The following is a 13,296-nucleotide window of genomic DNA, read 5'->3' as shown; positions in this document are numbered from 1 at the left end:
AGCCCAGAGCTGCTTAACCTGGGAAAAGACAGCAGCTTCCTGACCTTCTGGGAGTTTCAGGCAAACTCTGTACCAAGGAAACAAAGCACCACTCCCTGCTACTAGGCAGAAGCAAGCCCAGCTGGGGCTAATTAAGAGACACAGGTGAGTAATCAGCAGTGGCTAACAAGAAGCAGAGCTCACAAAGCACAGTAGCCTGCTACAGGCTTTCAAAAGTAGTTAGGGCCACAGATTTTGAAAGGTATCTAGACTCTTAACTTCTATGAAAGTCCTTAATGTTTTGGGGAACCTGAGCAGAGACACCTTACAGGGCCTGACTTGTAGGGAGTCCTCTGAAAACCAGACCACTTTTAAGCTTTAACACCCGACATTACAAGTCAGACTTGGTCCTGAGAATGAAGCTGCTCCATCTCCCCAGGAGAGAGGTGAGAGTAGGGTAATGTTCTAAAATAGAGAGGAGAGAATTTATTTGAGACTGTACTGTTCTTTGTGGTTTTATTTTCCATGCTCTCCTTTGAGTCCCTCAGGAAGTGATGACAATTTCTAATGCACTCCCCCCAAAGTCCCCACCTGTTGGCCTCGATGCTCAGTGCAGAGATGAAATGCCTGGGAAAAGCCCTGAGTTTGAATCTCGTGCTAATTTTGGGGGTGGGGCTACAGCCTATCTTTGATAGCCTTTTCTTGTCGATGAGGACAGCTTGCAACTGTGCTGTACTGCTGGGGGGAGGGTTGTGATTTTCCGTTGTCTTTCCCCTGACAAGCCCCAGAAATAAGGCTCCTTGTTCTGATGTGAAGAGCAAGACACTGCAAGCAGAGTGAGCCTCCTCCCATTGCCTTGCAGTGGTTAGGGACAGGTAGGTTAGATCCAACAGCAAAAACTTTGGGCCTAAGCCTGCAGTGTTAAATCTGCTGAAGGAAGCTGGGGGTATGCCACCGAAGAGCAGCCAGAGCCCACGTTTTCAGGGATGGCTACGGATTTTGGATGCCCCATTTTTGAGTCCCTGCATGAGACACCTAAGGCCTGATTTTCTGCAGATTTCAGTGAGAGTAGCAGGGGTCCTCAGCACCTCAGAAAATCAGGGCTTTGGTGGCTCAGGTTGGGAAGGGAACCCAAAACAGAGGACTCAGAAGGAGGGGCTGTCAGTATCTTGGGGTGCTATTTGTTAAGCAACGGCAGGGCGTCTGTGTGTGTACTCAGCACTGTACAGGACACAACATGGAGGCAATACCTACCCTCAAGAGTTTGCAGTACGAAAGGCTGGCTGTATTGAACAGAAGTTGCACTGATTTTAATTAATTGTTGTGGGCATTGTGGCAAAGGTGAGTCTTTAGGAGGATACAAATGGATAGGTGGGCTGGGAAACTGGTTCAGGCAGGTAGTCTGCAGTGAGGTGCAGCACACAACCTGAACATTACACCCTGCTGAATGGATTAGGAGAACATTTGCATGTTCCCAGCAAATTCAGTTCTGGCAACAAGACAGATGAAGAGACAGATCTGGCAAAGAATGTTGTGGCTTGTCAATTTGCAAGCTCCTATTTGCACACCGTGTGCGAGGAGGGCCCCAATTCAGCAAAACGCTTCGGCCCGTTACTTAAGTCCCATTGAATACGTCTACAGTGCAAAGGGAGGTTCGACTGTAGCATAAGTAAGCACGCCCACTCTAACTTTAATCTAGTGTTGACATGGTTGGCATAGGCTTTAGTACAGGTCAGCTGCCTGAATACAAGCCCGCCAGGGACCCTGGGTATGTACTGGGGTTACTGGCCCATGCCGAAGTCTGTGCTATCATGTCTACACTTTTCAGAGTAGCAGCCGTGTCTACACTGCCATTGTTACCCACACTAGGTCGATTAAAGCTAGAGTGCGCAGGCAAGCCCACCTTCAATTGCAGTGTAGACATACTCATTGAGGCCGACGGGACTCAAGCACATCCTTAAATTTAAGCCTGTGCTTGCATGGTTTGCTGGATTGGGGCCTTGGTCATGCTGCTTATGTGTCCATCTTCATCAATCTCCCTTCATTTCCTCCATGGAAGGAAATATTCTATTAGAAACCCACAATAGCAGAACACCAGTATTCCACACTGAGGAAAGGGAAGTTTTACATGGAGCAGGTTCTCCTGCTTTTCTCCTAGTGCGTTCACCTTTGTCTAGTAAACAAAACATATGGAAACAGGCTTGAATTAGTGTAGTTCTTTAATAATAACCTCAAGATCAGCAAGGGTAATGACTGAATTTAACAAATGACACATGCAACAAACACAGGGAGTAGAACATCATCATTTAAACCTGGCTTAACTGTCCCCTTCCAACCAGTCCTGGGATATCAACACTGAAGTCAATATCGATCTATAAAGCATGTTTCCTTTCCACTGCTGCATCATCCCCAGCTATTAGCAGTATTCTTGACTCGAACACTGCTCGAGTTCTCAAAGAAACTAGGCAGCCCCCCCACTCCAACTCCCCATCATCTAAATGATGACAAAACATGTTTTGACACGACATGGAGTATCTGGAGAATTTGGAAGATCACAAGGCTAATCTGAACAAAGGCTTCAAATTACAGCCAGCAGCAGCTTGGAACTTTACAGCATTTTGTAATGTTCTTAATCCTCATCAAATGCTACTGCATATTTCTTTCAGGCTGTTGGACACAGATTGACGTAGAGCATTGCATATAAAAAAATGTACATGAATAAAGAATAATATAAGTCCCGGGCCTGAGTGTCCTAGTCAGAGCAAATCACTCAGAGCTGTTCATTGCGATCAACACCAATTCTATTACGTCTATATTTCTGCATGTGCAAGTGGTAAAAACGATACAAAAAATGAAACCCTAATTCCTGTTGAAATTGCAGGGCAGATGTTTCACCATTCAGCTTCTTCCTTTTGTTCTGTAATGAACATTTGCCTCCAAATGGCTAGCTTGGAACGACAGCTTTGTAATATGTATAACAGGAAAGTTCTATTGGGAGAGGATACATAGGGTACCATATGTCTGTATACAGTACACCAGTTCATTCAACCTTGTTTGCATAGCATTAATTGTCACTGGAAGGCGTTGTGAAATTACGGCCAACGTTCTCAAACCTGGTTGCCTAAAGTTTCATAAGCCTGGTCAACACTACAAAGTTAGGCTAATGCAGCGACATCGCTCAGGGGTGTGGAAAATCCACACCCCTGAGCAATGTAGTTAAATCATCCTAACCCCAGTGCAGACAGAGGTAGGTGGACAGAAGAATTCTTCTATCAACCTAGCTACTGCCTCTCAGGGAGGTGACGGGAGAAGCCCTCCCATCAGAATTGGCAGTACCACTGTAGCATTTCGAGTGTAGACGAGTTCATAGATTCCAAGGCCACACAGGACCACTTTGATCATCTAGTCTGACCTCCTGCCTCACACAAGCCAGAGAACTTCCCCAAAATAGTTCCCACAGAAGATCTTTTATAGAAACATCCAACCTTGATTTAAAAATGGTCAGTGATGGAGAATCCACCACAATCCTTGGTCAATTGTTCCGTGAGTTAATTACCCTCCCTGTTAATTACTCTCATCATTATGAATTCCCACCTTATTGTCAGCCTGAATTTCTCCAGCTTCCCTTTCCAGCCACCTTTCTCTGCTCGGCCCCTAACTCCACCTCAACAAAAGGAGTCCGCTTTTCTTTCTCAAAAGTGCCGTGCACTTGTGGCTCCCCTTGATTTCAATGAGGTTGGTGGGGGCTCAGCACCTTGGGAACTCAGCTCGCTTCTACTAAAGTGCCCAAATATAAAAGTAGGAGCCTAACTTTAGGCACACAAGTTCAATGGGTTTGGGGCCAAGCCTCAGCTGACGTCAATCAGCATAGTCCCACTCAGTTGAAGATATGTCCTTTTGGTCTGAATTTCCATTCAGATTCTGGCTTTGGCAAAGGTGCCTTCACTTCCCTGCCCTCTCTCTCCACCCCCCGCACCGTAGTTATTTCTTTTTCTCTCTTCATATTAATGCAATACAATGAAATTTAGATATGAGCGCAGCTACCCGGGTGGTTCCCCGTGGCCTGATTTTTCATAAATTCACAGGTTCTAAAGTCAGAAGGGGACCTTTCCAGTCATCTAGTCTGACCCCCTAGGGGCCTACCACAGGCAGCAGAATTTCACTCGGTCACTTCTGCATCAAACCCATCATTTCTGGCTGAGCTAAAGCATAACTTTAGGAAAGACATCCCATCTTCAAGTGATGGAGAACCCGTCATGTCCCTAAGTAAACTGTTCTAATGGTTAATTGCCCACACTGTTAAAAATGCGTGCCTTATTTCTAGTCTGCATTTGTCTAGCCTCAGTTTCCTGCCATTGGATTTTGTTATGCTTTTGTCTGCTAGATTATGTTTCGTACACCACATGCTGGCTAATACATAAAAGGACTCCATGCTTGTAAACCTAAACTGGCCCTTTATTAAGAGAACTGGCCCTTTATTTACAGGGATGCTGAAACTGCAGCTAGCATTCCAGCCACTTGCACACAGGCTGACTTCCTGAAGCCTTCTCTGAACACTTCCTTCCTGCAATCTGTGCTCCTGCCTCCAAGTTTCATGCAAGTTGCTACAGATTAAAGACCCATCTGCTATCAGAAACCTTCTCCCCTTTGGGAAAGGTCATTTCAGAGCTTTGCTGTTTAGGATCATCTCTTTGGGAACTTAGGGCCACGCATTTGAAGGAGCACGTGTCTGCAAAGAACAGTGCACCTAGATGTTTTGCACCTGCTGAAAGCCTCGTCAGAACACACAAATGGGCATCTACATACATGCACAAAGGGCAGCGTTTGCCATGTCGCTTTCAATTTAGTACATGCACCTATTGCATCCCCAGAAAATGTGGCCGTGGTCCTGTGCCTGTTGAAGTCAATTGAAGAACTTCCATTGACTTCAGTGGCACCAGGCTCCAAAGCTGCATAATTGTGCACACATAGGTTGATTTTAAATACAACACTGGAGGTAAATTCTGCTAGCCAACATCTGCTCTGGTTTTGCTGAGTACATTTTACATGGTCAGGGTCGATTGAAAACAAGTAACTTTGATTGCCCGTGGGCACTCAGATTCTATGTCCAGTTAATAACCAGCATGTTCAATGTCTAGTAAATAACTGGTCAATAACCAGTTAATGATTCTGTGTTCAGTTAATAAAAAATAGCCCTTTGCTTATCACTATACATACCCACTGCAGTATGGCTATTGACTACCCTAGATCCATGTACATGACTCCCATTCAGCGGATCGAGGGGCGTATGTAGCCCATAGTCCTTGTAGTTCAATTAATGCTATGTAAAGCAGGTATTCGTCACTACAGAAAATATTTGTACATTTATAAAAAGCAATACAAACATAAAGAACAAAAATACAACAAGCACAGCTTGATACAATAACATGCCATGAAATATCATTGGCTTTATAATAATTTACTACAACTTGAAAAATGTTCTTTTATCCACACTGGATAGGAAATGCTTCCATCTAACATATGGTAAGCATGCAATAACAATATATACAACAACAATTTGGAGTTTGCTTTTACTCATGAGAAGGATTGTAGTACAGGGATACATTAAAATTATTTTTTGGGGGCCTGATCGAGCTTTTCTGTTACTCTGTTTAAGTTTGTTTTTTTGGGGTTTTTTCCCTCTTAAATTGTGGTAAAGAATTTTTTATAGGAATCTGCAAACACTACTTTTAGTCCGAGAGTAGTAAAACTCATTTATTTGCCCCCAGCAATTGTTCTGATTTACTGGTTGACACGACAAAAATATATTCTTAATGTCATTTGGTTAAAAAATAATTTTCTTTCCAAACTTTTTTGTATCGTTGAGGATTTGTTAAGAGAAATACCTAGCAATCCTGCAGGACATTATTACACTATTCCCAGTTATTACACTTTCCATCTTCAGCTATTTAACTAGATGGCATCCATCTCAAGGGGAAGTCCAACCAAACCTTTGCAGGGCTTTCCAAGATTTCCAGTCCCACTTGACAATCCTAACGTCATCTTGTTGAACCGACCAGTACCTGCTACAGTCTGAGTAGCATCTAACCCAGTGAATGTCAAAAGTGGGGCCTGCTCTGTGCTGCCTGCAGACAAAACAGTTGTGATGGTGGATACATCGGCCCTTTCACAGAACAGCCCGCACATGGCTGCAGACCTCAGAGCCATTGTGATCCCTGTATGAAGTTATTTGTTTCATATGACATAAGACACACTGACCAAAGGGTTAGTGAGTGCCAACTGGGATGAATCTGAGCCTGATAGAAAGGGACTGTTTATAAAGGTCCCTAACAAAAGATATCCCAGTTCATTCCTTGACTCGGTCTTTATCTTTATATCTGTTCTGTTCCTCTTTCTTGTATAGCCTTTTCCCCTGGAAAAGCAATATTTCCAACAACACGAGTAACTACTTGGCAAAGCGTATCTGTGGTTGAAACCACTGGCTTTATATGAGTATGAAAACTCTTCGACAGTCATAGAACTGTAGCTACAAAGATGATTTGTCTTTATGACGTGGCAATTTCCAGGGAGATATTCATGTCATGGGAGCTGATCGTAAAAGTAAACTGGGGGGGGGGGGGGGCGGAGGTTTGACTTTAATCTTGATCTTATCTATTTCTAGCACTGTGTTACAAAGGCAGGTGCTCAGGAAGTTTACTATAGGTTAAAACATGTACATACGCAGTATTGTAAACTATGGGGGGAGGGTCCCACTGGGAAAAAGAAAAAAAGAAGGAGAAAACATGGAGAAATGCAGCCAGTGCATTTCTTGGAAGACTGATTCCCATCTCAGGCAACTTTGTGCATGACTTCGCCTTGGCCAACAACTGATAATGGAAGTGACAAGAGCAAAGTGTAGCCGCACTGTGTCCCTTTGACAAAGTGTATGGGAGACATCCAGTGCTTATTCAGGAAAGGAAAACAAAAATCAAAGCAGAGAAGTTGGTAAGGCAGAAGAAGGCAATTTACAAACAAAAAAGGCAGTGGTGAGATTCTGTGAAACTGACGACAATAACAGGATTTAAGGAGCCTAAGGGGATCGCAGTTTTTTAAAAAAACTTAATAGAACCAACCACTCATTCCCACTTCAGCTGTTTCAGAAACTTTCATTTTAAAATGGAAACGGTCCCTGAATTACTCTGCTGCACTCATCAGACAGGTGCCGTTAGCTAAGATTAGCGTAATGACTCTTCTTTCAACCTTCTCTTCCACAGGTTCCTTTGCTCAGTGGTCTCCGGACCCCTACTGCCTGCTGAAAACTTTGAACGCTGATCTTTCATTAACTCTTCCTCTTCAGGTGTGGGGTTGGAGCCCTCCTGTGGGTTTTCTTTTTATTTTACACGTAATTCATTTTTCTAGTAGTACTTTGGCCTCGTTCACCCACACTTCCACATAACAACATACACAAATCCATAAGCCTGACACCTACTCCAACACCCTCCTGGGAACTAAAGGATGATGGCCCCGTTCATTCTCTAGAACAAAGTCCGTTGGGATGGCTGCTTTTTTTTTTTTTTCCAGATTAAAAATCAAAGGTCTAACACTCCTCGTTATATTATCCTGCTGTTTACAGGTGTGTGAGAATAATCAGCTTTCCATATTAATCTGAAGCACTGCAATGAGAAGAGAACTCACGCAGTCATGGCAAAGTAGTCCATTGTGATGTCCACATGGTCTGTAGGAAGCTTTCAGCTGTGCCCTTCACTGTGGAGGATTGCCCTGTGGTCTCTGAATTTTCTAAGAGCTAGTCTAATTTCCAATTTCTTCCAGGATCACTGTGGTAACTCACAGAGGATGGGAGGGGGCAAGAACCCCGCTGAAGCGAACATTAGTGATTGATGTTTCTCCAGTGGCCTCATTTTTGCAGCCCCTGGATTTTGTCTCCTTGCTTGTTTGGCGACGCTTGATGCATTGTGGGATAATATATAAATAGATAAAAAGACTAATAAGTGGTTTGTTCTATTGTCACCCATTTCAGAATGTAAAGGCCTCCTATAACCCCCCCAAGACAGGTTTGTTACAGTACTGCTGAAAGAACCCTCCGAATGCTTCTGGAAGAGAGAGGGACAAGGTTGAACCCCTAGACGGAAGGGCGAGGGGGGGGCCTGGAGGGAGGAGGGGCTCGGTTGGGGGCCGGGGCCTGGGGAGGCGGGGGCAGTGGAGGGAGAGTGGATGATGGGGATGGGGTGGGAGGAGTGGGAGAACTGGGAGGAGGTGGGGTATAGATTGGGGCAGGGGGTGGAGGGTTGTAGATCGGGGCAGGGGGTGGAGAAGAGGGTGGGTGTGCGTGGTTGAGTGGGTATTTCGGCAGTGTCTCAGCATTCTTCACTCGGGTGAAATTGATACAGCGGCCCTAAAAGAGAAACAAAAAGGTTATTGAGCGTGGCGATGATGTAGGAGCCGAGGCCAGGCTGGTGGGTGAAGTGGTACTCCTACTCACAAATCAGCCATCTACGTTTATTTTTCTGGGTGCACAGTCGGAGTCAAGGCCCCTTTATGGGCCAGATTCTTAACCCAATCCTTGTGGCTGCTCTGAGAAACCCAAAAGGGTTCACATCTGGAGTGAACCGTGCAGTAGCAAATGCAAGTTGACTAATCATGGATGGACCAGCCCCACATCTGTAACTCCAGCTTGCGTGGTATTGTGAAAGTGCACACAGAACCATCCTTGCGACCACTGCTCGCTGATTCTATTGCAGCCAGCATGTGTCTATAGCCAGCAGTCATAGCCTATAAGATCCTGTGAAGGGACATGAACAGGACCCTACCAAATTCATGGTCCATTTTCATAAATTTCACGGTCATAGCATTTTAAAAATCTTGAATTTCATATAATTTATAATTCATATAATTTCATATAATTCAGATAATGAAATCTTAAATTTCACAGTGTCATAAGAAAATATGAATATGTATTTTAAAAATGGCAACATAAAAACATGTAAAGCCCTTAAGCCACCATTTCTCAAACAGGGGGTCGCAAGTCTATTGGAGGGGGCGTGACAGAATTGGCACCCTTCCTTCTGCGCTGTTTTCAGAACTGGGCGACCGGAAAGCAGCAGCTGCTGGCCGGGTGCCCCGCTCTGAAGGCAGGGGTGTACTTTTGTATACTTTTACCTTCTAGTAAAGAGTAAAATCACACAAAAGACCAGATTTCACGGTTTGTGACACATTTTCCATGGGCGTGAATTTGGTAGGGCCTTAGACATGAATGTCAGCCAGGATCGAGGCACCAGTGGTTAGAATGCCAGCATGGCAAAGGAGTACTACGGCTTTGTATTTGAGGAGGATGAACTGTTCCTTCCCACAACGCCCGCCTCATGGCCACAGAGTTTGGCAAGACCAACCTGGCTATATTGATGACTATGGCTGGATATCTAGATAATCAGGCATATCAGCTAATCTGGAGGTGTCTCTGCAGGCTCTTGGGACAGTTAGCCTTATGATCAACTCAGTCCACTCATGCAGCCATCTGTGCTAACAGTGGTTCATTCTAGCTGTCCAGGTATGTGCATGACTACTATCACCCTAGGATCTCACTTGTCCTCCATGAAAACAGATGCAGCCCTATTAAAATACTACACAGATGTCCTACAGTTTCATACCAGACATTTGCTTATGAGTTCAGGCATGCTTTTTCCCAACACATCCAAAGGATGGGAAATAATCAGTTCAATTATTCAGCAGTGGACCAATAACTCCAGTAAGAATTCCCCTACAATGTAATCCAGAGGGAAGACAGCTGTGAGAGTCAGATATTGCTAGAAGTGTATCCACCCCCCACCACATCTGTACACACAGGGGCTAGAGACCGTGGGTGGCAAGCCTCTGAGATTACACTTGAATTTACAATCAGTGCCATTGTGTGATGTAATAGATTTTGCACAACTGCTCTCATTTTAGCAGAGTTAAGGCAAAATTCTCACCTTCAGAGTTTGTCTTTGGAGTATATTCCGCTGACAGATCTGCCACAGGTAACAACGGAACCTACTGACCCTGCTGCAGAATACAAGTGATTCCCAATCTGAGTCCTCTGATCCCACAGAGACGAGCCCAGGAGAAGAAATGGGTTGAGAAGTCAAATCATGGATTCAACAATATGGCCAGACTGAGGCACGAGTCAGCTCTCAAAATCAGGAGATAGCTTCAAAATCATGAGAGGGATATATTTGGGGCTTTTATATTTGCCTTCTGCTTTCTGAGCCTTTAGGATACATTTGGGTTACATCTTCAAGCTTTTATCTGCAACCAGGAGGGCTAGAAACGAACTTTTAAAAAAATGAAAGCTGAGAGTCTCATGCAATCACCTGACTCCAGCAGCTGGGGCTTTAAGAAAAACACCGAATATCACACGACTCATGATAAAATCTCAAGAACTGGCAACAATGGTTCATGCTTCCCCTTTCCTGCTGCTGTTAGAATTCTGACTCAGAATTTTAGCAATGTCCCCCCCGACCTTTGGCTGATACAAAACTCCAGAGCCAACCTCCCTCCCCATGCTTGAAATCTGGAATTTGCATCTTGCATCTATATCAAATATTCTTCACTCATGTCCTGCTTCTAACTATTTATCAACTAGACAGGAGAGGGAGTATTATTTACCAAAACTAGTTGCTTGTACTGTATCCTTCCTGAAAGAGACAAACTGTTAAGTAGAATGTCTCCTTAGCCTGCTGCCCATGTGAAGCCAAAAAACTGCTTTCTGTAACGCTGCTATAAAAATGGTGCTAAGTTACAGTTTGTTATGTATTTTAAACAAAACCTTTGCCCTCTAAGCTGTTTAGCTTTTTCTAATAATTTCCACCTGTGAATGATCCCACAGTAAATTCTCTACTGTCGGAATCCAAGTTATTATATTACAGGCTCATTCTTCCAGATATGAACTCATACAAAGAGACACTGGAGGGCTTCTGAGCCCACAGTTTTTTTTCCATTTAGGGTGTTGGTGTGTGGGGAGGTCTGGGAGGTGAGGGGGGCTGGGGGGTGTTTTGCTTTTTCTGGTTCCTTTTTCAAAGTAAATGTTAGTGCTGGTGAAAAGATGCCAAACAGAACAATGATCCCAGGCAGAGGGGAGTGGTTCCAACGCACAGGAATGTGGTGGGATTTGAGACAACTACATTAGGAGCGCTGAACCCTCTCTGTGCCATGGGGTAGTCTTATTATACCCATTTTACAGACAAGTAATCTGTGAAAGAGGGATTATAAACAGCTTGTCCATACCATCACATCACATTGCTGATAAAAAGAGATTAGAATCCAGCCATCCTGATTCTCAGTCCGCCACCCTAAACACTAGACACCACTGAATCCCAAAAACCAAATGCAAGCAAGCTACATGGAAGTTTTGCATCAGATGTCCCTCCACTCCAGACGCTTTGCATTTTTTAAATACTAATGGCCTGTTTTTCCAAAGTGCTGAGCTGGGTCTCATGCTCTGGTGCCCTGGACCTTTTGCAGCCATTTACACAAGGTGTCAGTGGTGGTGAATGCTACCAGATGAGATTGGGCCACATGTGGTGCCAAGTTTCAGAGTAACAGCCGTGTTAGTCTGTATTCGCAAAAAGAAAAGGAGTACTTGTGGCACCTTAGAGACTAACCAATTTATTTGAGCATGAGCTTTCGTGAGCTACAGCTCACTTCATCGGATGCATACCGTGGAAACTGCAGCAGATATTATATACACACAGAGATCATGAAACAATACCTCCTCCCACCCCACTGTCCTGCGGGTAATAGCTTATCTAAAGTGATCATCAAGTTGGGCCATTTCCAGCACAAATCCAGGTTTTCTCACCCTCCACCCCCCTACACACAAACTCACTCTCCTGCTGGTAATAGCCCATCCAAAGCGACAACTCTCTTCACAATGTAGGGAGAGTGGTCACTTTGGATGAGCTTTTACCAGCAGGAGAGTGAGTTTGTGTGTGTGGTTTTTGGAGGAGGGTGAGGGGGTGAGAGAACCTGGATTTGTGCAGGAAATGGCCCACCTTGATTATCATTAATCAAGGTGGGCCATTTCCTGCACAAATCCAGGTAATCAAGGTGGGCCATTTCCTGCACAAATCCAGGTTCTCTCACCCCCTCACCCTCCTCCAAAAACCACACACACAAACTCACTCTCCTGCTGGTAAAAGCTCATCCAAAGTGACCACTCTCCCTACAATGTGCATGCACATTGTAGGGAGAGTGGTCACTTTGGATGAGCTATTACCAGCAGGAGAGTGAGTTTGTGTGTGTATGGGGGTAGGGGGGTGAGAAAACCTGGATTTGTGCTGGAAATGGCCCACCTTGATTATCATGCACATTGTAGGGAGAGTGGTCACTTTGGATGAGCTTTTACCAGCAGGAGAGTGAGTTTGTGTGTGTGGTTTTTGGAGGGGGGTGAGGGGGTGAGAGAACCTGGATTTGTGCAGGAAATGGCCCACCTTGATTATCATGCACATTGTGAAGAGAGTTGTCACTTTGGATGGGCTATTACCAGCAGGAGAGTGAGTTTGTGTGTAGGGGGGTGGAGGGTGAGAAAACCTGGATTTGTGCTGGAAATGGCCCAACTTGATGATCACTTTAGATAAGCTATTACCAGCAGGACAGTGGGGTGGGAGGAGGTATTGTTTCATGATCTCTGTGTGTATATAATATCTGCTGCAGTTTCCATGGTATGCATCTGATGAAGTGAGCTGTAGCTCACGAAAGCTCATGCTCAAATAAATTGGTTAGTCTCTAAGGTGCCACAAGTACTCCTTTTCATGTGGTGCCAAGTTGCCACTGGGGACAGTCTGGTCCAATGGGAGGATTGGGTGCTTAGCACCTTAGGCAATCAGGCTGTAGCTTTTAATTCAGTGGTAATTGTTTGATTCGTTGCATCGGCACAGGCAGCCAGATGGCGTGTCTATTTCAACAACTGCTGGGTTTGTCTCTTTAATTTCGATGCCTTCTAGTGGGTAGCTGGATATACATGTACCAACAATAAATCAGAAATAAAATGTTCCATTTCCTCCCTCCTCCTGCTCCGACGGCAGGCTAGAAAGGCTGCAAGATAGGATTTGATGGACTATGGAGGCTGAGGGGAGAAGACTGATGTGAAAATAGCTTCAGACAGCTTCTATGCAAGGGCGCTGCCAAAGATATCATCATTGTTTGTGGATATTAAGAAACAGCTGTCTGAATCTTAGACGAGCAGTAGAGGAAAGTGGATTCTGCTCTGAAATTATAAAATACCCTGCATGACCTGCGGTTGAGGACAGGCTGTTTTGTGTGAACAGAGGTCATCTAAAGAAA

General features: G+C 44.6%; 1 protein-coding gene across 2 annotated transcripts in view; it reads right to left on the bottom strand.

The window, feature by feature from the left end:
* ANTXR1 (ANTXR cell adhesion molecule 1) overlaps nucleotides 1–13,296 on the bottom strand; it is a 221,186-nt gene that overhangs the window by 37,337 nt on the left and 170,553 nt on the right. The window contains exon 18 of one of the 2 annotated variants that reach the window (XM_048829198.2): nucleotides 2,181–8,371. The exons of the other annotated variant lie outside the window; for it this stretch is intronic. Coding sequence (XP_048685155.2) covers nucleotides 8,099–8,371 — 273 coding nt within the window. The 3' untranslated portion in view covers nucleotides 2,181–8,098. Of the gene's footprint in view, nucleotides 1–2,180; nucleotides 8,372–13,296 lie in introns of those variants that run through there. 2 annotated transcript variants of the gene reach the window in all.

Source organism: Caretta caretta, chromosome 26 (genome assembly GCF_965140235.1).
Source record: "Caretta caretta isolate rCarCar2 chromosome 26, rCarCar1.hap1, whole genome shotgun sequence".
Lineage (NCBI taxonomy): Eukaryota > Metazoa > Chordata > Testudines > Cheloniidae > Caretta > Caretta caretta.
The sequence above is the reverse complement of the archived record's forward strand: the minus strand, read 5'-3'. Positions and strand labels throughout refer to the sequence as shown.